We start from the raw sequence: 25461 nt of genomic DNA on the forward strand, positions 1-25461 counted from the left end.
TAGGATACAGCACATGAGCTCTAGAGCATGTCTAATGAAGTGAAAACCAATTCTCTGCTTCCCTTCCATTTCAAAGTTAGCAGATGTCCATTTTTTCTCAAAGGTCTTTCCAAAGAATTCTCTTTTTCTTTAAGGAATCTCAAAATTTTCAGCAATCGTGTGAATCATCAGCTCTGGCTAATATGTTTCTACTAGAGTTACTTGTATCACACTGTGTTCTGAAAATTTGATGACAGTAAAAATATTTGACTCTCTTTCTGACTTTTTTTCTCCACCCAGATAAAATTCTTCCTCCTCTACTTCACATATGATGCATTAGGGTTGCTGTGAATGGCAATCTCATATTTTACAAGATAGTTACAGATAATAAAAGCTATTCCTCAGGATGAAACAACATCCACAGAAACAGATTCTTATCATATTAAAAGGAAAGACTCTCTCTCCTGTACACAGCCTTCCTTACTGACCATCTGCTAATAGCGCCCATGTGTGTATGAAATTCATTTGCATATTTAAATTGAAAAGCTCCATTTGCTCAGCCTGCCTATAACTCTGCTCTCTTGCTGGGGTGAATATTAGGTCTCTGATGTATGCATATTACCCAGTGAACATATAATTGCAAATGCAATCCACATCCAATTATCTAGAGTTTTACTGCATATTTTCTACATATAACTCAAGCAGTAAGTACAACAGTACATTAGCTCTCCAGGTGTCTATTTGGCTGGAAGTATTAGTAGGGTGTTGGCAGTTGGCTCTTGACCTTGGAAGTGTAATTCCCTCACAGTGTTGCTGCCAGCATGAGAGGTCACTTACATACTTGATGCAGGATACAGACATTGTGGGTAAGACACTGAGAATCCTCTCCATCTGACAGAAACATGCAATTAGACAATTTAAGCTAAACAGTCCCTAATCCATGCCTAATTTTGTCTTCCCTGCCTCCAAGAAGAAATTTCACCAGTGCATACACCAAATGCACTGGCTGATCACACATGGAGAGGATTTCAGAATTGCCTCCCATGATGCTTGGGATTGATCTGCCACTCTCAGTGATCACAGCTTCACTGGCATGACTACTAGTCCACCAAAAAAGATACAGAATCTATCCTCACAGCATTCCTTCTTGGGATCTGTCTTAACCTGTTCACTCCAAAGTGAGAAATATTTAAACGAGTTACAAGGATGTACTGTGCAGATGCAGCTTGCCTGGTAGCCAAGAACAGCATCTGATTCAGAGCTCATTACACCAGGGATCTGAAGCACCAGTTCTTCATCAAGACAGATCGACATGCATTTGAATGAGCTGCATCTCTGCTCAAGGCAACTCTTCATCCTTCCTGCAAGATTAGTGTTTAAGATTCTTCTGGCCTCTCACAATCTCTGAGACAACTGTTATATTTCTGTCTGTCAAGTATTAGTTGCCACTGTGTCAGCTAATGGATTTTGTGTAGATCATTAAAATATTCAAGAACTATGCATAGCCTCCAGCTTGTTTTAGCCAAATATTTCCCCAGTGGGAAACGGAAGGAAAGAGCCATTCCAGGGAAATAATAAAATAATAAAAGTCATACTAACAGTACAAAAAGTACAGTGCAAGATTAGCCTCCAATCCTATTTCACCCTGCGGAATCACTCCATGTTTGTTTTGTTTTAAATAACATAAAATATTAAGGAATTCAGAACAATAACTGCGAGTTTTAGACTTTCTTAGAACAGAAAAAGGCGGGGGGGGGGTGTGCATTTAATCAGGTGAAAGCACCAGACATTTAAAACTACTGTTCTCTCAGAACAGTAATTAAACTGTTGAACTAATGCCCCATAGCACTGGACGTCAGTGTTTGAAAGCTTACAACTGAATTTCAGCTACAACTCAAAGAACATTCTCAGCTATCATATATAAAAACATAGACATGAAAAAAAAAAAAACCAAAAAACAAACCATCACATGTGGTCAGTTCACTTCTAATTGGAAAAGACTAGAAAAAGCTTTCTGCCACTGGCAGTTTGTGCCACAATTGGCACCAGTAGATCAAATGAGTAGCTTTCTACAATGCAGGTAGCTGCAGATTTCACACCTGGGTATCTGCCTGCAAAACAGGTACTATTGAAAAAACGCCCTAATATTTCCTTCCTGAAGTTATGGCTTATCCTTTTCTTTTAGAAACTAACCATTCTAGTAATAGTCCTCATCAAATATGCTGACATTTGGGAAAACTCATTTAAGTACCTATCAGACTGTGTTATTAAGAGTCATGTTTTGGATCACTGTCAATATTACCAGAAAGATATCACTATTAGAGTTCAGATTCCACTTTATAAACCTCAAAAAAATAATCACTGTATCAAATTCTGAAGAGCTATTACCACCCCCTGTATAAATGGTAAACTTTTAGATAACCTCAATGGCACATGGCATTGGTAAAACTTTAGGCTGCAGAGCTGTGTCCAGTCAAATCCTTCCTTACTCAACATCAATTCTGAACATTTAAAGCTTTGGAGCAAGGAATTTTCTGTGTCGAGTAAATGAAACAGAAACAAATGGAGCTGAATGCTCAGGATTGGGAAAACGGTTGTCTCCTCTCTTGGCTTGGACTGTAGGTGTTATCTCACATCTCTGTTCAAGAGCAGTGACCATGCTCTCTAAAGTTGGGAGGGCTGGGGCTCAATGCCAGTTGCTTTTTGGCCCGCAAATACAGGGTCATTGAGAAGGCTGAGGTGGGATGGGCAGCCTGACTGCTCACGTGTTCCAACATTGCTCAGCAGGAAAGAAAACAGATCGTGCTCTCAGTCTAAGGCTGAGTCACAGCTAGGCTACATCTACATCACATGCCACTTCACTGTGGCTCTGCTCTTCATTAAAAACCATTTACATGGGTCTTCTTCCAGTTCTCAGGGTCCAAATTGTGGAGAGAGTGAGTCTCAGCCCAAGTCATGACATTACTATAGCTTGATGATTAATTCCCTCTGGCGTAGTTAAAGACACCTATGAATCTTTGGGGTTTGCAATGTCGTTCGGGATGATGTGGGAGAACTGCTCGGAGTGAAGGGAGCTAGGCCATCAGGGGGGTACCCACACTGCCTCCTGGTAAAAGGTCTCAGTGCACTTAATCCTTCATATTTTGCTTAGTTGTCTTGAAAATCAAGAAGTAGCTGGCATGGCCCGAAACGACACAAGAAAGCATGTAAATGATGAAATGGGCAAACATGCTCTGACACTCCATCTAACTCCTCAACCTCACTTCACACAGCATGCTAGGTTTAGCCTTTATGATCATCATAGATTAGAAATGCCCCATGCTCTTTTAGCTTGCCACAGAATTCATAAAGCTTGGAAATTGTGAGGCTAAGAAAGTTTCTTCTTTTCTAAAAAGCAGATCTAGATTCTAAAAAACAGAGGGAAAAACTTGGACTTACTTTACCAAAGGATCTCAGACAGCTGGATACTGTGATTAATATAAACCACCAGTAAGGCCTATGAGCTCTGTATATCCATAACGGAGCTGAAATGAGTGGAATGAAGAGTGGGCAGCCAGGAAAAGAAAATCTTATGAGGAAATGCAAGAGCCTTTATATACATAGTATAGTATAGTATAGTATAGTATAGCATAGTATAGTATAGCATAGTATAGTATAGTATAGTATAGTATAGTATAGTATGGTATAGTATAGTATAGTACAGTATAGTATAACAATTGTTCTAGGGCACAGCTTTCTTTTAAAAAACCACAGAGTGGGTGTTTTGTGATACTTGCCAGCTATGGTGGATGCAACTCAAAATAACTATCTGGCTACAGCGAAATATTTAGGAAGATGCAAACCTAGAAGGAAAAGCACACTGTAAAAGGCTGCTCTTTAATTGCTGCAATGACTACAGTGATTCCTTCTCCTTGCTGTACAGGGGGAGAATGTCAAGAACAGCAGAAACCATTAAGAACCTCCGGGAACATTTTGATAATGAAAGTCACAGGAGATACAACTTTCCCATTTTGCATCCAATTAGAAGAGGTTACCAAAAGGCAATTTAGACGAGATGTGGACATGAAGGATAGGATAATAATTTCTTCCTGAGGGTTTAGCTTGGCTCTCACTGCACTATTACAATACTGCTAGATAGGAATATGAAAGAAGAACATTGCTTTTAATTTACCTGATAGAAACTGCTGTAGTCTAAATTGAGTTTCAGCCATGGACTGCCACTGTGTTTGTGGAGAAGCTAATGAGGGGACACAGTGATGGATTTTCAAAGCCATACATCTATGCAAAGTTCACATTTATGTGTTCAGTACTCTGCCTACAGCTTTTGGAGTACCATTTCTGTGATGCAGCTTACATTTTTAAAGATGAAAATAGTGATTTATCAAGCGGATTTACTTAATTAACTGGAAACATTCAAAGCCATTCAAAGCCAATAACTTTAGAAGTTATTCTGAAAACTAAAAATAGCTTACTTTTCTGTTCATCTTTTATCTATGACTGCTATTCTTTGTTCCTTTTCCCTAGACATCACCATCTAGCTCTGTGGTTGACCAGAACTGCCCAAATTCGAAGCTCATAATGAAAACAAAGCAATGGATCCAGGCTCTCTATGTATTTAATTAAATTTGTGTTTCTGCTTCATGACAGAGATCCACTGCCAGTCCATGAACTTGAAACAACCCTTCATGGACTAGGGCCCTGCTATGTCACAGGGTGTCTGTTTACAGTTGAGGCAGCCTAAGATTCCTCTGGGAAGAATGTGGACTAGAAAGCCCAGAACACATAATCTAAGAAAGCCTGATCTGTGTGCCTCCCTGCCAAAGGGACCCCAGCAAGCCTTCAGGCTTGATAGAATAACTCACACTTGGTAACTTTAATTCCCTTTAGAATTTATTTTTTTTCTCTGTTGGACCTTTCCCCCTAAACCTGAAACGAGAAACTCCACCCCTAAATACAAGAAAGTGAGCTGTCATTGTGTTTTTCTGAGGACAGAATCCTAAAGAGGACAAAGAACTTGCATTGTCAGTCTCTCCTGGGGTTAACACAAGAGTGCCTCAGAGTAAAGTCTTTGGTGGCAATAGATGGAAGATACAGAGATGAATAGCATATCTGGACTATAGGGGTAAGCTGGGAACTCACTATTGTATTAAAATGCAAATATTATTTTGTATCCATGTACACACTCATAATTTTTGTTGGTTGAGAGTATTGTACATACTTGCTCTGAGCTCTCTGTCTCCCTCATGCCTTCCTACAAAACACTGACAGACTTGATTTCAGTATGGATAATGCCATGAAATAGATGCATGTTTCTGTCAAGGTTACAGATTCCATTCTTTTCACAGACCACTGCCCTACTGGTATGACTGCCTGTCATGTACCTTTACTCAGTAAGAACTACCCTGATGCCTCAGAAAAGGGAATATTTTGAGAAGGCTGATCCAGTACCACAAAGTATGTTCACAATTGCTACCCAGAAAGAGTATAGCCTGGAGGAACAGGAGTCCTAGAGTACCTGCTTTTGTCACAGTGACAGTACCAGGGACTTCCTTGGAAGACACAGTGACCAAACACCTGCAATCAAAACACCAGCACATCCCTGTGCTACAAGCTTGTGTCCTCCAGTATGGTATAGGCTTTGCTGGCAGATCAGAAAGATGTTTATCTTGCTCTCAGGTGTGCAAATGGCATGTGTCATTTCAGCAATGTATGAAGAAGAAGTCAGACACAAACTAATGGTCTCTCAGGAAAGAATTTGCCATGATTTGACCTTGTGGGAAGAACCTGAGAGAAACCAGGCCTTACTAACAGACAAAAGACAAATTCCCATATGATTTGCAGAGTCTCGGAAACAAAAGTCCAGACATACTGAGGGTTCCTGAGGAAAGCTAGGGATGGAGCCCACACTTTCCAGCTGAGGCATGCACTGACAATGTGCCTTTTGGGCAGTTACCTTGGCGTGAGGCTCCTCCACTGCACCACTAAGGACACACAGAGTATTTAAAAATCCTTCTGCTGAAAGATAGGAGGAGTTTCTGGAGTTAGGATCTTGGAGAAGAGAGGTTCCTCAACATGTTGAAGGCAATGTGAAATGGGCTTGAGAAATTCATTGAGAAATACCATGAACAACAGAAATCTGTGAAGTAGATTTTGTGACTTGTATTCCACCAGAGTAGATTGCCACATATTTAATAACCCTTTTTTATGGTGTAGTTCATGACCTTGTGAAAGCTCATCTTGAAATAAACAGACACAAACCATTACCTTCACACTTACATGCATATATTTAATACACCTATCTATGTAAGTATATTTATGCATAAAACACAACTGCTTCATTATATACAAATGCTAAGTCAAGTGCCAGCCTTATAGATTTAATCTTACATGCACAAATATACAGCTACCTAAAGCCAACATCCTTAAAACTCTTCCACTCTGGCAGCTGTGTTTAAGCCATACAAATTGTTACACTTATTCCTTTGTGATTGTTATGTCAGCTTCTTCCAATTTTAGCACTACTTACACCCATCATTGCCTTTTACCTCACTGAACTCCTTGAAGGAAACAAACAAAAGAAATCCCAGCAGAGAAGAGAACTGACTTTATGTTAGTGATGCTGTCTCTGAAGTTTGACAGGTATGAATTTCCCAGTGGAGTGGCCTAACACAGCTGGGATTCTCAGTGACAGCACAAGATGTCCTTCAGAGCAAGACAGTGGCACCAAGACTGCAACTACAGAAAACCCTGAAAGCTTAAGTGGTTTGGGATAAGGCATTTATTGTCACACTGTCTTTAGACTGGGAGTCATACAAAAGATTGAAAGCCATGTCTCTGGGAGGTGTTACCTATTTCCATGAGCTTGCTTTATCTGTGAAATATAACTATGGGAAACAGGGTTTGTCATGCCAGATGAAATCATAGAAGTACTGAAGTTACCACTGCATTGTCCACTGTCATTGGTGCCCTATGTGAAGAGTGAAACTAGAACATACTGCACACTGTGGTAGGTTATAACAAAGGATTGACACGATTTCACCACTGCTCTTTCATTAGCATTTCACTAACTAGGAAGTGTAAACTTATTTCACATTAAGCAAGAATTAGCTATCTGACCCTCCTCTTGGTCACTCACTGTGTTCTTAGAACAAAGCAAAATATTCTCTCCAGAGACTGTTATTCAGAGAAACAAACACACTGAAATGATAAAGCAAAATGCACGAGGTGATAGCGTGTCCTCCTTTAACCCACTGTCCCACCAGGGCATGAAGTGTATGGCTTTTCTGGAGAAGCAGCCTTCTAATGTCTGGCAGAGATGAATTAAATTCTGATAGCTGAAGCTGTCAGACTAATTTTTTACAAGACCAGGAGTTGGGAGTCCTGCTGTGATAACCACAACTGCAACCTAAGAAATTGCCTTCCACACCTGAATTCCTTCAACTTTATAAATTGGTTACAGTATTCTCCTCTTCCCATCCTATCTCAAGTGACTGTACATAGTTACTTAGTATCTCATTTAAAAAAATCTGTTCTTTCACCCCAAAATAGCTGCATTTCAGAAGTTTCTAAGGTGGCACCACTATATTCAAACTTTATGACAAAGAAGCAAAGGTTTTTAGAGATAAAAGAAGTTGAACACATGTTTAATGGTTAAGCACCATCCCCTAATTTTTTCTGATCCTTACACTGTGTGGCAGCACTGTCAATCATACAGCCATCTTTGTCTCTCCTTTGTAGAGGGAATATTAGAAATTAATAGCTGTCAAATTCAAAATAAAATGAAATTAAACAAAATAGAGTTAATTAAATTAATGCAGAAAAAAATATACTATATTTCACTATCCGGCAAGATACCTAGTCATCAAATCATGCTATATCTTAAAGGAACTGCAATTCACATGAGCCTCAGAAAGTAGGGAAGACTTTCCATCTGTCTTTCCTTGATTCCACAAGTTTTTGCCACACATCAAAGACAAGTGCACTTTTGTTGGCAGGTAGGTATTTGTGCATGAGGAGCATTACAAAAACAAACTAAAGACATCTAAACAAACCTCCAAAAATCAAATAGCAGGACAACTAAAATGGTCTGAGGACTTAACAGAAATCAAGATTGCCCTTTAAAAAATTTCTTGAACCACCAATAAAACCAGAAGGTCTTTTCAGGTTTGGGTATTCTTAAGTAAAAATAAAAGGCCATATAAAACTATACCATTTGGGGCCCAAGCCCTTTGTCTTCCAGAAGCCCTGACTTATGTCTGTATGAGTTTTATAAAATTCATGCTTTTTGAAAGTTGACTTCAGGGAAAAGAACTGGATTCACTTTAGGAGATGAAGGAACACAGAATTTAGCAATTAACTTGTTTTTTAAAATCCTAGAACACAGATGATTTATTGGCCAGGCCGCTTACTTTGTATATGCAAAAATATTCCTGTTAAAATTACTCTGTAAACCAATGACCCTAACAACATGCCATTGAAGGTTTGATTGCTCAGCATTGACATTTTTATCAACGCAGTTCAGTATTGTACTCAAAAAAAGGTGACAGGCAAAAGGTCTTTGTAAACTTCCTTTCTCTGTGCTGTATCTGAATATAATTTAATATACATGTTGGAATCTCTTACTGCATGACAAGAAGATGAAGTGTTAGCAAAGTGCCTTGCTATGCCAGGCCTGGAGCTTGTAAGTTAATAATTCCAGAGAGGAAAGATGAGCAATCCAAGCTGGCACATTTCTTACCCAATTAACGTTTCATATTAAAATTTCTGGTGCAGGTTTTAGAGGCCAACAAGAAAGTCTGTAGGAAAACAAGTCTAAAGTCATCTGTGAGGCAGATGACCAGCAATGGGTCTTTCTCTCCAGGAGAAAGCTAAAGAAACTAATTTTGTATTTCACTGAAAAAGAAGCCACAGGCAAGGTGGGATCAGACTCCCACCTATTTTTCATCCATATTCTTGCCTCTATCTGCATTGTACCAACCTCCTAAATACAGGACTGGAGGAAGCATGCTGCAGAGAATATGTTCCAAGTGATGGAAGGATGATGCCCAGCTCACCAAACAGACAAACCTGAACTGAGAATGGCCGTGCAAGACAATGACATCTGAAACATGCCAACTACACGGCATGTCCTGGCTCTTTGCTGGGGGAAGTGCCTCCACAGACATCTTAGGGAGAAGCCCTTAGTAGCAGCACAAACAAACGAGGGTAATGCTGCAAGGTGCAGCTAAGCAAATGCTTCTACTTGACATGTATTCCCACAGACTCTGCCTCTGTGCAACTTCCTAATTTCCTACTGGTATAAATGCTCAGCTTTTGATCCAGTATAGCTCTCAGAGCATGGGTTTCCAGACTGATGCTGTCCATAGAAACAGTAAGTTTAAGTGTAGAACCATTCCTGGCCTGTACACATATACTGTGCTGTTTGTGGTTCCCACACAACCCAACAGGAACTGTGGTAATCGTAAACAGCCTGCATCCCATCAATTCCCTTTTCCCCTTTTACACCATAAAAATGTCCCTGAATAATACTTCCACCAGAAGCCTATGTGCAGTGCTGATGATTTTAGCCTAGGAAACCTGATTGCTTTTGAATTTCTTTCCATGTATGTTGTAATTTACAAAAAAGAATACAAGTTTTGGGACCAATTTTCTGAGGAAAAGGAAAACTGCCATATGTATGCTATTGGGGTGAGAAGCCAAGATTTCTTTAACAAGCCCCAGGAGAGTAAAAAGACCACCATGTTTTCATTCTCCAGTCTTGAATATAGAGTTGACTGAACCCTTAATAACAAGGCATTATGGTGGAGTCTCACATCTTCTGAAAAGAAGAAAATCATAGGGTCATAAGGTGCTTGTTTCAGGGTATGCCAGTCCTGGGAAATGAGGGGTAGAAAAATGTCTTCCAGGCCCAAATTTCCTAATGTGATTAAGAATAGCCTCTGCAGTCCTTGGTAGTGAGAGCACACAGCACTGCTGTTGGTTTGTTCACTTCTTTCAGCAGCAAAAAACCTATCACAGAGACTTAATTGTGAAAGAAAATGAAAGTTGTAACCTAGTGAGGAAAGTTAATCCTAATGGTTGTTCTTTCTGCTTTATTTAAGAATAGATGTCCACACTTTCAAGTGGACTTGATTTTGAGGAGTGTAGCAATATGTGCACATAAAAGTGACCTTCAGGTTTGGGAGGTGAGTTGTGAAGGGTCTTTTAGAGGTGGGATTTTTTCTAAACGTTCTTCCTCCCTGAATATCTGTCACTGAAACTCCAAAAGAAGCAAAACATGATGTGTTGTTGTGAAAACCTAGTGGGGAGAACCTACTGAATCACTGCTGTTTTCAGGTTTTTCCCAGTGTCCACCCAACAGTGACAGTGCTGGCATGCTGTCTAAACATCTGTTATTGTCTGAGAAGTGGAAGGACACAGTTTATTTTATCTCCTGTGGCTGCTACAAGATTGACAGTTACAAGTGTGGAACGGACATGTCCCACAGAAATTCAGAAAAGAGAATCCCTAAGGAACTTTAAAATAAGTACATGGTCAACTCCCTCATCACTCTGTAGTGTGAGTAGACATTCACATCTGTTAGCAATAAACACTGGCTCCCTCCTGCTTTTCCTACCCAGCACAGGCAGCAATATCCAGTATTGCCCTCTCTCCTCCATTACTTATTTTAGTGACTTGAATGTTACTAGCTCCAGGATACATTAATGCTTCTGAGAACAGAACAGAGAGACTTTACTGTTTCAAATTGCTCCAGAAATTATTCCTGCCTACTCTACTGCTAGGCATCAAGGGGAAAAGGAGGCCAAAATCCAACTCTTCTTATCTTGCTGGCAGAAAGCTTTCAAAATAACCAATCAAATTTCTCTAATTATTTCAGTACAAACTTAAAAATTATCAGACTAGTAGTTGAGAAGATAACATAGAAAAATCCAGAGATATGGATTTGAGCTTTCCTCCTGATGCTGCTACAGTAGCTAATTTAAGGACATTCATGTACGCTTTTCTCTAAAGCACATTTTATAGCAACCCTGGAACTGTCAGGATGGATCTGAGGACTGGTCTACCTCACCTGCCATCCTATTTTTACCAGCTGGCAATACTTGCTGCTTTAGAGCAAGATTAATACCCTACCTCCCACTTACTTTGACTGTGTGAAGTGGCCTTCCAGACTGCTCAAAACTAGGCTCATAGATGGCAGATTTGGTTCTAGTAAAGGACTAGAAGGCTCTTCCTAATGGTTCTCAAGGGTAACACTGTATAGGATTATGGCTGTGACATGTGCTTCCCTGAGAACCATCATACTGAAGAAGAAAAGTCACTTTCCCCACTGGGTAGCTCCCAATGTCCTCCTGAGATAAGCAGAGAGACAATCTCTCTTTTCTAGGAAAGAACCATTTCTGACTCTCTGTCCCAACTGAGGGAAGGCACACAAAACAATATGGAGCACAGAAGAAATACTACAAGGAACTCTAACAAGCACCAGCTGGCATCCAGATGAAGGGAAATGCACCCAGGTGGGGATGGCTCGATGTGAGGCTGTTCCACCTACCCCAGGGCCAGGGGCTGGGGAGGCAGAGGAGAGTGTTTGAAGCAACACATTGTCTGGGGAGGGCAGGAAAGGGAATTCCAAGTAGGAAAGACTGGTAATTTCCTCCTCCTTTGCCCTGTCCAAACCTACATTTGACTTTTCTGAAGGAAGGCATTTGAGCCACAATATGTAAAGAGCATGTATCTGAGAGGTCTAATAATAAATAACAAATGACAATTGCACCTGTAGTTCAGAAATCCCACCCAGTCACTCCTGACCTCTTAATGCACATTTTTTGTGAGATAGAAAGGGAGAAATGTACTTGAGGGTCTTGCCAGCAATAATTTAAACAACTTGTAGATACTTACAGGAGGAAGTGTTTGTTCCTTCTGTTGAAGCTTGTATCCTAAGCATGGGTTCTGCAACACACAGAAGTAACAACAAAGTTGTAAGAATACAGCCACAGCTACAGCACTATACTGGAGAAGCCGTAACATCTTCACCCAGTAGAGATTCCTTTTATTTGTGTATTTTTTCCTCAGCAGTCAGAAACCCAGCAGAGCAGAGAAAAAAAAATGAGAGAGCTTGAGAAAGCAAAGAACTTCAAAGTTGGTTCAGCATGTCCTAGGCGCTCTGTGAATAATCAATTATAGCAGAAATGCTCCACAGTCCTGGGAGGAAAGGCCGTGAGAAAACTGGCAAAGGCAGAGTAAAATTTTCAGCTGTTTCTGACAGCATCAGAGGAAAGTGGAAAGTAGTAGGTCATGGAGCTCTGCATGCTGCCCCAGGAAGCACTGGCTTCTTATCTTCTTCTCACACAAGTCCAATAGAACAGTAAGGAATTTGAGTCTATCACAACTATAGTTAAGGACTTCTTTGGCTTGAAAGAGAGGAGGGTTGCTGAGTGTCACCACCTCTGCAAAGAACTGTAGATGGAAGGGAAAATAGAACACATTCCAGACCAAAATGCAACATAGCACCAGCCTCAAAGTGTTTACAAAGGAAGGAAAAAGAATGGTAAATAATCTTGTAGGACAGTGGAGGGAAATGGACCTCAACACAACTCACATAAAGGAAGCACTCAAAAAAGTTTATAGAAGAAGCAGGTAGCCTGAAGCTAAGCTAACCTCCTGAACTATAGGAACATGAACCACACAGCAAGAGCCACATGTTTGGGTGGCTTCATTGGTTTCACTGTCTAGCAAATCATATATTGTGTCAAGCATGAATAAACAATTCCAGAAAAGGCTTGAGAAGTATTATCAGCAGAAAGGAATCATTTGAAGAGAGAATACTTTGCCTAAGGTGGCAATGTGATGTGCCAGTGAGAAGTACAGGTGGCTAACAGCCAGACTGTGAATTCTAGGGATCAGGTCAGGCATACTGCATACTTTGTAGTGAAACATTAACATGTCATATCACACAGAAAAGATGAACCTGTTGCCTAACAAAGTCTGGTTTTAAGCAGAAAAAAACCCACTCTTAAAAACTAAGATCACTCTACAAGTCCTCCTATTATCAAAAAGTAACTGTAGCAATACTTCAAGAAACCTAAATTCTGGTGATTTGAACACCACCATTTCACAACAGCCTACCTTCAAGTAAATAAACAACACATTAATTTGAAAGTCCTGGAAAAAAATCAGCAGTGCTCAAACCCACAGGCACTACTGATCACCAGGAGACTCATGAAGAGTTAGAGAAAGACACTGTCTGGACCCAGAGCAGGGATAGAACAGCAGAAAAAACAGCACCTGGCTGGGTTTGGGACTCGTCTCTGCTGCAAAGACCTCCTCAGAGCTCCATGTGGAGACCTCAACAAGCAGCCACTAAAAATACTGCTTTTTGCCATTCTGAGGACAATACCATGATGTGTTGCCCAGCATGAAATCTGCCAGTGCAGAGATTCATCAGGAATGCAGCCAGCTTTTTGAACATCCCAGCTTCCTCCTCTCTGGAGGCACAATAGCAGGACAGTACTGTAACAGCAGGCACTCAAAGGGACGTAAGCAGGGAAAGAGACTGCTCAAGAACAAGAACTTTAATTCATGGGAAAGAAGGCAGCAAAGTGCAGGCACTACATTCTTGATGTGCAAGGGAGAAGGCAAGGCAAACCCAGTGGAGTCAGTGACCAGCGTGTCACCTTCCTTGAACAAAAATGGTTCCAATGGTTACAGGACACTTGCTATTAGCTATGTGGTCTCATATATTCCCAGTGAAGCACCAGTGACAGGCCCCACTGAGAACATGAAAGAATGTGGGCACATCCAACGTCTCTTCTGTCAGGCAGCAATGCCAAGATTTCAGAAGTAGGTCGCCACACACACAGATGCATCAAAGGAAAGGCTGCAGGCATGCTAAATGCAAAATCTGGCAATCACACTGTTTTCCTTGATCTAGCCTACAAACACTGTCATTTCACACTAAAACCCATCTCTGCCAGACATAGCTTTCCCAAAAAAGCTAGCAGGACCCCAGTCTCTTTGCCAAGGAGGGTATCTGCATCTTGTAAATCCTTGGGTTGCCGGCTTATACACTTTTATCTACAATTGTCTCAGCCAAAGTCATCCGTAGAGACAAGTGCTGGTATTGTGGCTGTATATAAACTAACTCTTAACAGTTAAATAATGAAAGCAGCTTCTCACTGAGGTCAGTTCCAGGAGTAACTCTGGAAGTATGCAATCTGCAACTGCAGGAAAGATGCTGAAAGCCAATTCCATCAGCCTGAAAGGAAACCACCTGGAGAAGGCTCCTAGTATGCCAAGACAGCTTCAAAAGTGGTAAAATTTCTGACAGTGAGTTACCTGTCTACACTCACGACCCTGCAGAGTTGTCAGGAATTGTATGTGGAGCCCTGAGGAACAGAGTAGTCTAGGCAATGGACTTTCCTGGGGACACATCAATACGAATATACACTCAGCAAACTCATAAGCAGCTAGGATTTATAGGAGAAGGAGGTGAGAGCTTTTTTAAAACATAGCTCCTAACAGCACAAATACTTATTTACTTGGTCTGCTGCAGCCAGGCAACTGTAGGCCAAACTAGCTCCCTTAATACAGCCCCAGGATCATAAAGAGTGTGCTTAACCCTTCTTCATTCATTTCTTGGTTCCTGAAGTAGCTCAAGTATGCAAGGTGATATGCAGAAATTGAGTTACTGAATGTAGATGAATTGTTTTCTGTTAAGAAGGAGCTGTTTCAGAGCTGTAGAAGCAATTTCAAGAAGAAATGAAAGGAAAGACAGAAAGACACTGTTAATTGAACTTACGTGAAGAAGTTTTTGTCACTTCTGTTGATACTGGTAGCTTGCTGGCACTCTCTGGAAAACACAAGAGGCAATAAGAAGTTATAATATGGTGTCAGATGATCCTCTAACAGCTCCAGAATGGACAAGGTAAAGAAGAAAAAGTTGTTCAAGCTTCAGTGGGCAGAGGCTCCAATCAGACAAAAAAGTTTCTTTTCAGGGAAAAACCAAAAAATGATAGTGCCTACTAGCAAAACTGAAGAAAAAAGCCTGCTCCTTCTGAAAGCAGCCAGTTGTTCAATCTCTCCTTTTCCTCTGGGAATAACTGATCAGTGGCAACAGGAGAAATCATGCAGATGGCTCTGTTTCTGGAAGACGTCAGTGTGAGTACTCACTCCTTATGCTTCTAGGCAGTTACATTTTGCAAAGATGTGTCCCTGTTCATATCACTTGAATTGCTGGTAAGTACATCCAATAGTGTCACTTGCCACTTCAGGGAAATCTTCTGAGCCACACATGCAAATCCCATCCCTCATGGACTGCTGGGGGCTCTGTGGTAGAAATCAACCAGTTGCTTTGCTGAAGAGATGAGAAAAGTGTGCTTCCATACTGGTCCTATGTATATCTCCATACTCTATTGCTAGTCACCCACTGGCACGGATCGCTTGCACTCACTTGTTGAACCAGCCGATGGCTAAGGGGGAGGATGTTGCCATATTTAGATCCTTGCTAATGCAAAATGCACAGATGGGAGAAAGTAGAATGTCAAAGCCTTGTTTAGGCTTCACAGACTTGCACAGAGACCTTGTTCCAATGACAGCATTGATTTGTGAGTGCTCTGCTGCCCCTGCAAGCCACAACTGTGTACAATTTCTTAGGTGTGAACAAATCACTCTTCAGTTGTATTCATCAACAGTCTTGGACCTCCCCAAGTTCTCAAACATGTTTCAGACATTAAGTGGTAAAGTTCAATGCAGCTGCACAAGTTTCAACTCTACAGCTGGAGAAAGGCCTTCAATGCCAAGAAAAAAGTTTTGCCCTGAAACCTCAAGGCACACCAAGAATTCCCTAGTAAGTCAAACAGAGAGAATGTAGAAAATACCTCATAAGAGATTTAGGAAAGGAAACTCTGGAATGTTTTGTTTCTGTTTTGTGGATCTGGATTCCAGTGGTTCTCTGCTCATTGTCTTCAGAATTCACAGAAACTTGACCAGAGACAAAACTAGTCCAAACTGCCTTCCCTTCAATATCCCGCTTGTTAAACTTTAATATTGACTCTGTGTTTCACCTTCTTACTTGCTTGCTCTTCTTTTTTATTTTTCTTACATTTGGGTACAGCTTTCTTTGGCAAATACACTATTTATCTAGTTAGTACATCCCAATTTCAGAGAGAGCATGTTATGCAGCATTTCCTTGGCAGCCAGTGATGCATGGCATGAAAGTGTGTATCATAAGTAAAATTTTTAAGGTCAAAACCTTTGCATTAGGCATTGGAACACAGTAGCCTGTAGCCAGACAGCTTTCAGGATCATTTTTTGGGTATAATGGCAGTTACTCTATTGTGCAGCTGGGTTGTCTGAGCAATTAACCTTTCTTAGTCACGTCAGGAGATGGAACAGGTCTCACAGCTGCATACTTCAGCATCTGGCATAACTGGAGTAAACTTTTCTTTCACCATTAAAGAAACCATGTTCCATTTAGTGCCTGTGCTGAGATTGATGGAACATTTCTTACTGGCACCTCCCCAGCCCAGCTGTGTTAGTCCAAACGCCGACGGGAAGCTTCCCTGCCAGTGGAAAATACAGCCAGAGCCTCCTACACCTGAAACGTGCTGAGAAATACGTTTGGAAAACATGTGGCAAAGTCACACTTTATCAAGTCCCACCAGTAACATTTGTGTTAGCAACACTAACAGAGGATGCTAACTTTTGGAAGACACAACATGTGCACCACAACCATAAGAAAGGAATTTTATGGTGCCTGGGAAGGCTAGCACAGAACCACATGACAAGCTATCTGAACACAAGAAGCAAAGAAGAAGCTTCTCATAGCAGGCCATCAGTACTTGCCTGAGGTGAAAGAGCTGGAACCATTTTTCAATCATAATACTTTTGCTGCTGCAGACTGCTAGGATGGAGAAGGCAGCCTGCAGCCTTGTCTTCATCATCACGTTTAAATTCCCATGAGGAGCAGCCACCTCAGAGACTACAACCAGTCCTGTTCCCTGGCACTTCTAGGAATACTGAGTCTTGGTGAAGTGCTATTTCCTCAAACTGGGTATGCTTGTGCAGGGGCATATTTATATAAAAATACAGAAGGATCCATGGGAGATCCCTGTTTGGGGATATTTCAAAGAGCAGGTCTCTGTAGCTTCTCAGTCTCACGTTTCCTTGGTATTCAGGCCAGGAGTATCTTCTGCTGTTTAGTCTGACACACCAGGGAAGAGCTCCTTTAACTCACACAGGACTCCCAGCAAGCCTGTCACCTTGCTGGCCCTGATGCATTGATCCATCCTTCCAGACAGGGAACTATGTTCTGGCTGCTGAGGGGAGACCACTCCTTGTTGCGTGGGCAACAAGCTCTGCTGTTTGTCTCTGAGGCAGGAGGTCATTCTCCTCCTCAGCCAAAACATTTTCTCCAGGATAACTAAATATTTAAGAGCCTTACAGCTGCTGTTGTGAACAGCTCTGTGAATGCCCTCACAGCTTTTTTTTCCGCCAGTTAGTTTGTCAGGCAAAAAACCCTGCTTGAGCAAGCAAAAGGGATTTGGTTGATCTCATAGGTTTTAGTTCAGGCCTTGCAGGTGGTTGCTCTGAGAACCCTGAAAGGGACAACAACCTGGGCTCTGAGGAGGATTCAGACACCATGACACCATCAGTAGTTTTTTTTGTCATCCTGACGTATACTGTGTGGCAGTGATGTAAATTGTTGGTGCTATTAGGGTGATATATCATCTGAATGTTGCAAACAATGACACAAACTAACATACACCTTGAGGAAAGGGGAGCACTGGATCTCTCACTCTGTCTGTAGATGGTAGAGCAGAGTAGATTGTGTAGCTGTGTAGATGGTTGGTAAGGCATTAGTCTGGGGCCTCAGAGGCATGCAGGCATATGTAGTCAAAGACACAGGGCGAGCACTGACCAAATTATTAGTTTCTTAAAATTAGGAAACTTTTCCCCATTTTCCTCCAAAACTACTAACCTGAGCCAGATTAAAGGAACATTGCTCTCAATACAAGTATGTCAAATTGCAAGGAAATGTTCAAGAGTACTCCTAGGGGAGTTACAATACCAAACTGAGTGATGGCCACATTTCTTTCTAAGACCAAATCAGTGACATTGGTCTAAGTGTGCTGATTTGCTCCAGGTGAAAATGTGACTCATTATGCCAGCCAATTCAAAACAAACTATGTCCCAAGTTGCCTGTAATTATGCTACAGAGAAGAGGTACCCTGATCTCCTATTTTAATCAAGTCTTGGACAGAAGAAGGGACTTTTTTTGCATTTGAAGTATTTCATAGTTTGTCACATGCTCTATGGGTACTAGATACAAGATGCTTTCATTTATTTATTTCTCAGTCATCTTCTTGAAGCTAAGCTACTGTCTGTCTTCAGAAGAGAAAGAGCAAATTAAAATTCAATGAATTATGAATATCAGATCCTTATTGATTACAGTACAACTTGGAGCTGTTACTACTACTGCAAGTCCCATGGATGCAAATCCAGAAGCCTGCACAGGCCATTGTGTAGCAAATTAATTCACCAAAGCTCACCACTGCATAAAATTGAGGTACATAAACAGATCACCTGAGTAATTCTTGTACCCATCAATTCAGACAGAACTGCCCCAGCCACCCACACTGATGAGACAAACTACATCAACTCACTTTCCACAGACATCAAGGAATAGTGCTCACCTCAAATCTGGCACACAACCCAGCAGAACAAGAACTGAAGACTTTTGGCTTTTGAAATATCTCTGTATGAATCCACCCTTTTGCACCCTGAAACATGCTGGGCACAGAAAACATCCTCAGAGGGGGAAAGCAATCAGGCCAACAGGTTTTAATGGAAAAGACTGACACCACACACATAGATAGAGCATGCCTGACTCTTATCAAAAAGATATCACTTAGCTAGTTGACTAAATACAGGGTTTTGCAAGCAAGTTGAAAGCTTTAGCTGTGGTATGAAGTATTCTGTCAGTATTATTTACTAAGCATAATAAGGTCCCGATAAGAAAATCCCTGAAAAATTCACTGCAAGGGTTCTGCTTGGGTGAAGCAAGAAATTAGTATGCACAAAAAAAAGCAGTTACTATAAATTTGTTACAGTAAACTTGTGCACTATTTATACAACACCAGGAGAATTTCATGCCTCTATTTTGACCTCAATTACAATCTTTCTTAGGGGAGCATACATGAGTATGAGTGAATGAAAATAAGAAGGCAGCTCATATCCTGTGGGCAAGTCACAGTCATTATAAATTTAAAAGAGAACAGAATAGCTCCTACCACTTGCTATTAAGACTAGTAAAAATGGTGTTAGTCTAGGTATTTTTATATTTGTTACATTTTTAATCCACACACTTGGCTCTATAGACAAAGGTTTATATTTCTTTCCATAAAATTGGGAAAATTTAAAAGTCTATGTAGGTTAATGCAGTTTGTGTGGGATGTGCGTTCATGCTTATGCACAGCAAAAACTTTCACAAGAGCACATTTAGCAGTTTTAAGTAACAACATTTATGATAACAGTAAGAAGGACAGGAGTTACTATTATGTTTGTCTATATTTTAGCCAAAAAAACTTTACCAGTTTAGGGAATGAGATCAGGAGAAATTAAGGTCTTTGCTCACTGAAAACAGCAAAAACATTTTACAACTGTTTTTACTGAGAAATACTTGGCTTTCTGTGCTTGGAGCAGGAAACTGAAATCAGCAATCTTGGTGGTAAATGCATGGCTTTTTGAATCCTTGGGATGAAAGCCTCAACACATTTGCCTTGTTCTTCATAAGTTTTTTCCTAATGTCCATTGGTAGTTATGTTAGAGACAAGGCACCATGATAAATAGACCTTTGGTCTGGCCTTGGGGCTCTCTTTCATGGCATACACCAGTAAAGAAAATTTCAACTAAAGTAGTTCTAGTTTGACAAAATTCCAGGGAATTTAAAAACAGATTTTTTTTTTTTTTTGGATATCGAAAAACATTAATCTTACAGTGAAAATAAAAATAACCCCATTCTCAGAAAGGCCATTACCTCATCTACCCTCACTCTTAAAAGTAAACAGCACAAAGGGAAAGAAAGATCTAGCTTGCAGATAGCAGGGCATACATAATAAATATGACCAGGTGAGGTCACTAAATTAAAGGTAATAATTTAAGATAGGCTTCACATGGCAGAGCAGACCACGACTATAAGAAAGTCAGGCCCTCTAGTGCATTTTTCTTCACCTCACTGTTACCCTATCTGCTGGAGGTGGAAGAAGCAATCTCTCTCCTCACTTTGAGAGATTCAGCCTTCTCAGATACCCACACTTCAGTTTTCTACAGGGACTGCTATGCTACACTGGACCACAAGGGCCTCCCCAAAAGCCCACTAACAGGTAATAACAAGTAAGAGCTAAATTGCTGGATTTTTATTTGTTGTTTTGGCGTTTTCTTTTAATTTTGAACTCTTTCTTTCTTATGAATATTGCAGGACCTCCCAGCTGTACAGGACCCAAGTAATGACTGCCCTTCAGGGCTCATTACTGAGTTTGGATCCCAAATCTGTCATTAAGCTAGCAAGGGGAAGAGGTCAGGGAATGTGGGGGAAGGAGGGGTGAGGAGGTCACCCATGCAGGGGGTCTCTCACTGTTTGCAAGGCAGATGTTGCTCTTTGAGGCTGTAAGGATCTATTGCTCTTAAGTCTCCAGATGTTGTCCATGCTGTTTCTCAAATCCAGGAGGAAAATTCCACCATTAGCAGGAAAATTATGAACAATTTTATTGGTAATTTGTAAGGAACAGTAAGCAGAGTGGGGTCAGATATGTGTGTGTAGCAACCAAATATGCATGATTGATTTATTCAACCAATGAATGCTGCCACGCCTGAGTCTAAATGATCAAATATCACTGAGATGTTCCAGTTCAGATATCACTGAGTTTCCAGCCCAGATCTTTACGGACAAGAGCCAGCTGGCATGTTTAGACTGGATTCCAGTTTGCCCTGTGTTTGCATGCATGTCAGTGTTTTAAACAACTTACTCCTCATAACAGATAGATTTTAATGTATATGTTATGGATGCACATAACAGGACTTGCTGCAAATACTTTCTACTGAGACCAAGCTCCTGCCCCCTTTGTAGCAGGAGTGTTTTGTAGTCATTCAGCATAGCCTAAAAAGAAGTTGAAAAATCCATGTCACGTAGCACAGGAATGAGGTGGTCCTGTATGTACTCCCATGACACCATTCCTTGTCTGAGAAAGTAATAGAAAATGGTCAAGCTCTTTTTTTTTTTTTTGCATTTATCTATATCACTGCCTAGGCACAGTGCCTGCAGTTGAGTTCTGGAAACAGTATAGGAGCTTTCCATGTAAGCAGCTAATGAGCAACCAAAATTTGTATTCATGGAAACCCAGAGAAAACTACACAGAAACACCTACCCATTTTTCCTCTTAGTAACATTCCAGTAAATAACACTTGATCTTTTATATCAGTCTCCTGACATCTGCTTATGATTATAATACCATACAGCAAGAATGAAATTCTAGCACTTGAGATTTTTCAGTTGATGAAATAAAATAGCAAATACACACAGTGAATACAGTCAAGTAATTGCTGTGTGATTAAAAAACAGCAGATAGACAAAGACAAATCCCACTGGAAAATGTTTACATTTGGTTTTCTGTTTATATAAATGCCTATCTCCCTCTTAAGAGCACAGAAATGTGGAACAGAAAAGCATGCCTGGTAAATTCACATTGCTATAACATCTTTAATTCATCTATGACATGCAGAGAACTTCAGCTTTGTTTGCTAATGAGGACATGCTTTTTTTGTACTTCACAACTGACTGGACACTGGAGTTTGAATTATGGGAGCTGAATTAGTCAAAGCCACACTTGAAAAACAAGATTTCAGCTGAACTCAAAGCAATACTTGGACGTTCCTCCTTTCTGGGAGTGAGTTTGTAAGTATAGGGAAGTAGTTTCAGTCTCAAAGGATGCTTGTAGTTTGGCTGGGGGTAAGGTCATTTGGGTCATATCGTACCTGAAACAAAGGTGTCTCTGGAAGTAGAACTGTGTATTATCTTGTGGGAGTAAATATTTGAGTTAAATTGGCATAGCATTACCGTATGTCGTGGAATATCCTACAATGTATTAGTGTCTAATGAGGTAAATAGTTAAATGCAGAACTAGAAAGTATGAAGGAAACGTGGGGAGGAAGGAGGAGGGGGTTCCTATAGTTAAAGTTTTATAGGTGGCTTTTCAGGCCGTAGATATCGCAGAGAAGCTGAGTGGGAATTTATGATAGAATTTGTTTTATTTTTAGGACTATGCTTTGTTTTGGGGAAGCTAGGAGTTGTGTCTAATCCCTATCCTTGTTACAGGGATTAGTTATGGTGTCAATTGCTGGGTGTGGGTGATTGGTAAGTGTCTTTAGTGCTGGTTATGGTTTATCTTGGGGGAATGTTGGTATTGTTTGTCTGTTTGGTGTCATTGGCGGCACATCCTTACCCGGCAGCTTGGGCTGACTGTTTGTTTGTTTGGATATGGTCTTGGAATGGGCTTGTGGTGTTATGGGGGGAGAGTTTGAGTGGCTGGTGGATGCCTCCACTGCCTTTTCAAAGGAGAAATAGTGCTGCAATACATTTATGTGCAGTGGAAACACAAAACTTCATCAGAAGCAATTGGAGTTCCCTGTAAAGGAAATTATTCCAGCGAAAACAGCAATCTACAATAACTGTAAAACTTTTGAGTAAGTCTGAATGCTATCTATTTAATGATAAGCTCTACTCCTCAGGAAATACTCCTAAATCACAATACCTGAATCAAAGTATCTGAATCACACTTAAGTGTTTGAATAATTGGCCTTCAGATACATTCATGCCTTTGTGTTTATTGTTTTAGAAATCAAAAGAAAACATGTGAAAGTAAAAATGGTGGCAATCAGAGTAATACAAATATTACTCAAAGTAAAATGAGCTGGTTTAGCAGTTCACATATGACATGCTTCAGGTTAAATGCAACTTCCCACACTGAGTATAACAGGAATTAGAATAATATTCCCTTTATCTTTTTCTGATCTTGACTATTTAGACTGTGTCTTCAACTTGGTGTTACACAGAAAATGCTGATCTGTCCCGAGATCTGTAGGAGACAAACCATTTGTCTGTAAGGCAAACTGAGCATCTCAACTACATAATAGACAAGTCAGGCCCTGCTACTTTTCTTAGTATGCCTAATAGATTCCAGTGCTTTCCCTTCCACTTCACTTGCCAAGCTTTGTTCTGCTCCTAAGCCCTTTGTCCTGCTGGCAGCTTTAGTACATGATCTTTCTGAATGTGACAGTAAAATAATGAATCAAGCCTTACCATTGGTGTCTGTGATGATAACACTGGCTTTAGTACTGTCATTTCCTAGCTTGCTGCTCACTCTGCATACGTATTCCCCAGCATCGGCCAACGTGGCTCTGTAAATGTGAAGCTCAGAGTACTTCCTGTGAAACCAGAAAAAAACATATAAACATCCTGTACTAGAATAACAGTCATTGCATCAACTAAAGTACCTTTTTCCCAACCCCTTTCCACAGAGAGTCTTGTCTTCCATTCTTACTGACAGATCAACACTATACATGCTTGAAAGAAGGGAGAATAAAAAAAAAATCTCTTACAGGCTGCTGGAAAACAGGCATATTCATGAACCCAAATAAAGATACTTGCTTATGCTTTTCTATATAAGAGAAGTCTTTGCTCCTAAAGGAAATCTGGAAAACAACCATCCAACAACCATCCTCTCTCAGCCAAATTGTTGGCTATCCAGATGCCACTGAGATGGGTGTAATATTAAAATAGATTACCCTTCCCTACAGGTTCATATTACCAGTAGTAGAATTCTGGGTTAGTACTGTAGTTCCTAACATCTGACTAAATAATCATGAGATTAGAGCACACCACACTCTCTAACAGCCTCTGAAGTCCCAATAGTAAATCATTCTCCAGTGCTAACAAAAAAAAAAAAAAAACATGGGCAGGAGCACAATTTGCATGAAGCTACATTTTGTTCCTGGCTCAGAGATGTAATTTAATCAGTCTCCAAGGTTTTAAGATTAGATTTTCAAATGCAGAACTCCTGCCTACCCATTAATTTTGTAGGAACATGTTCTGGTGTCATTCATGGGGTCCCCAACTCACAGGATGGCAATAATCCCATTATCTAGACTGCAGAGAATGACTAGCTTGGGGAAAATGCACACATTACTGCTGTTCCCAGTTACTGTTTAAAAGAAGTGCTCTGGGGAAGTTTCTGCTTGACACAAAACCTGATCTACAGAACATCACTGAGTGCATGAACACTGGTGTCCCTGAGCTGGCCCACCCCGACCTGAAGGGCTGATCCCCAGGAGGCAGCAGTTGCTCACTCTAAAAGCTCATTGACCACCAGGGTTGCTGAGCTAAACACTGCCTGGGGAGTTGGTTTGCTTCAGCACTGCCATGTCTCCCAGCTCTCTGTGCAGAAATCACAACTGGTTGCCCCTTGGAGGGCTTGGTTCAGACCACAAGCAGGTCTGTTGCAGCAGTGTGGGCTTCTGAAGCAAACGAAATGTTCAATGCCAGTTTTCAACACATCCTTGTGAGCCACCCCTACTTCCACCACAGGACACTATCCCATCTGCTATCCAAACATCTGCTTGTTGGCTCAGCCTTCCCTGCCTCTATGTGAAACTCCTTATGGAATGAAGGCAGTGTGCTTCACACCAAACTCTGCCACAAACCTGCACCACAGGAGCTTCCCCCATGTCCTGTAAGAGGACTGCTTTCTCGAGGACACTGGGCTTGCAAGAGACAGAAGCAGCCAAGCTAGGATTGGCAATTTACTCAGGTTTTCTCAAATGGTAAAGAAATGAAAAGCTGAGTATTTGGGCTCCCTTCTCAGGAAATGCTAAGAGCCCAGTTCCCAGTGCTGAATTAATTAACTGGGCTGCACTTCAGATGGCATACAAGAACAGATCTGAGCTCATGGCAACCCTGAATATATGAGAAAAAAAGTAATAAAAGGCACTGACAGAAATGTCTAAAAATTGAATGCTATTGTATCTTTGTGTGAAAATTTTGCACCTAATAGCTATGCTTATACAACAGTAAAAGTGGCCTGCTTTTTAATTTGCCAGCCATCCTTCTTCACCACAGCCTGTTGAGGGTTTGACCAGAGTCGTGCGGTATTCTACACCACCTAACAGCTTGTGTGGACATGTGATATTTCCTATATTGCAACAGGTTATCTCTCAGCCATACTTGCAGATACTTGTCTAGATGGAGAGCAAGTTGTAGTCTTAGGAAGCTTCAAAAGGCAGTGCAAAGAGGCTTAGTGTTTTTAAGAATTCACTGTAAACAGTGAAAAGGAAGGAATAATAAAAAAAGTGGCACTTTAATACAGACACCCATTGTATACTTGGTTCAGTCCTCTCCATACATTAAGTAATATTGATGCATACCAATTTTGTGGC

General features: G+C 40.8%; 1 protein-coding gene across 1 annotated transcript in view; it reads right to left on the reverse strand.

Annotated features, from left to right (window-relative positions):
• Positions 1-24132, reverse strand: part of LOC306814755 (pro-neuregulin-1, membrane-bound isoform-like) — a gene marked incomplete at both ends in the record, with an annotated part of 61917 nt that extends 37785 nt beyond the window's left edge. The window contains 4 exons of the mRNA XM_079331134.1: positions 11875-11925; positions 14774-14824; positions 23330-23454; positions 24095-24132. Coding sequence (XP_079187260.1) covers positions 11875-11925; positions 14774-14824; positions 23330-23454; positions 24095-24132 — 265 coding nt within the window. The remainder of the gene's footprint in view (positions 1-11874; positions 11926-14773; positions 14825-23329; positions 23455-24094) is intronic.
• Between the last annotated feature and the right edge of the window lie 1329 nt (positions 24133-25461).

Source organism: Erithacus rubecula, assembly GCF_903797595.1.
Source record: "Erithacus rubecula genome assembly, contig: SUPER_Z_unloc_2, whole genome shotgun sequence".
Classification (NCBI taxonomy): Eukaryota; Metazoa; Chordata; class Aves; order Passeriformes; family Muscicapidae; genus Erithacus; species Erithacus rubecula.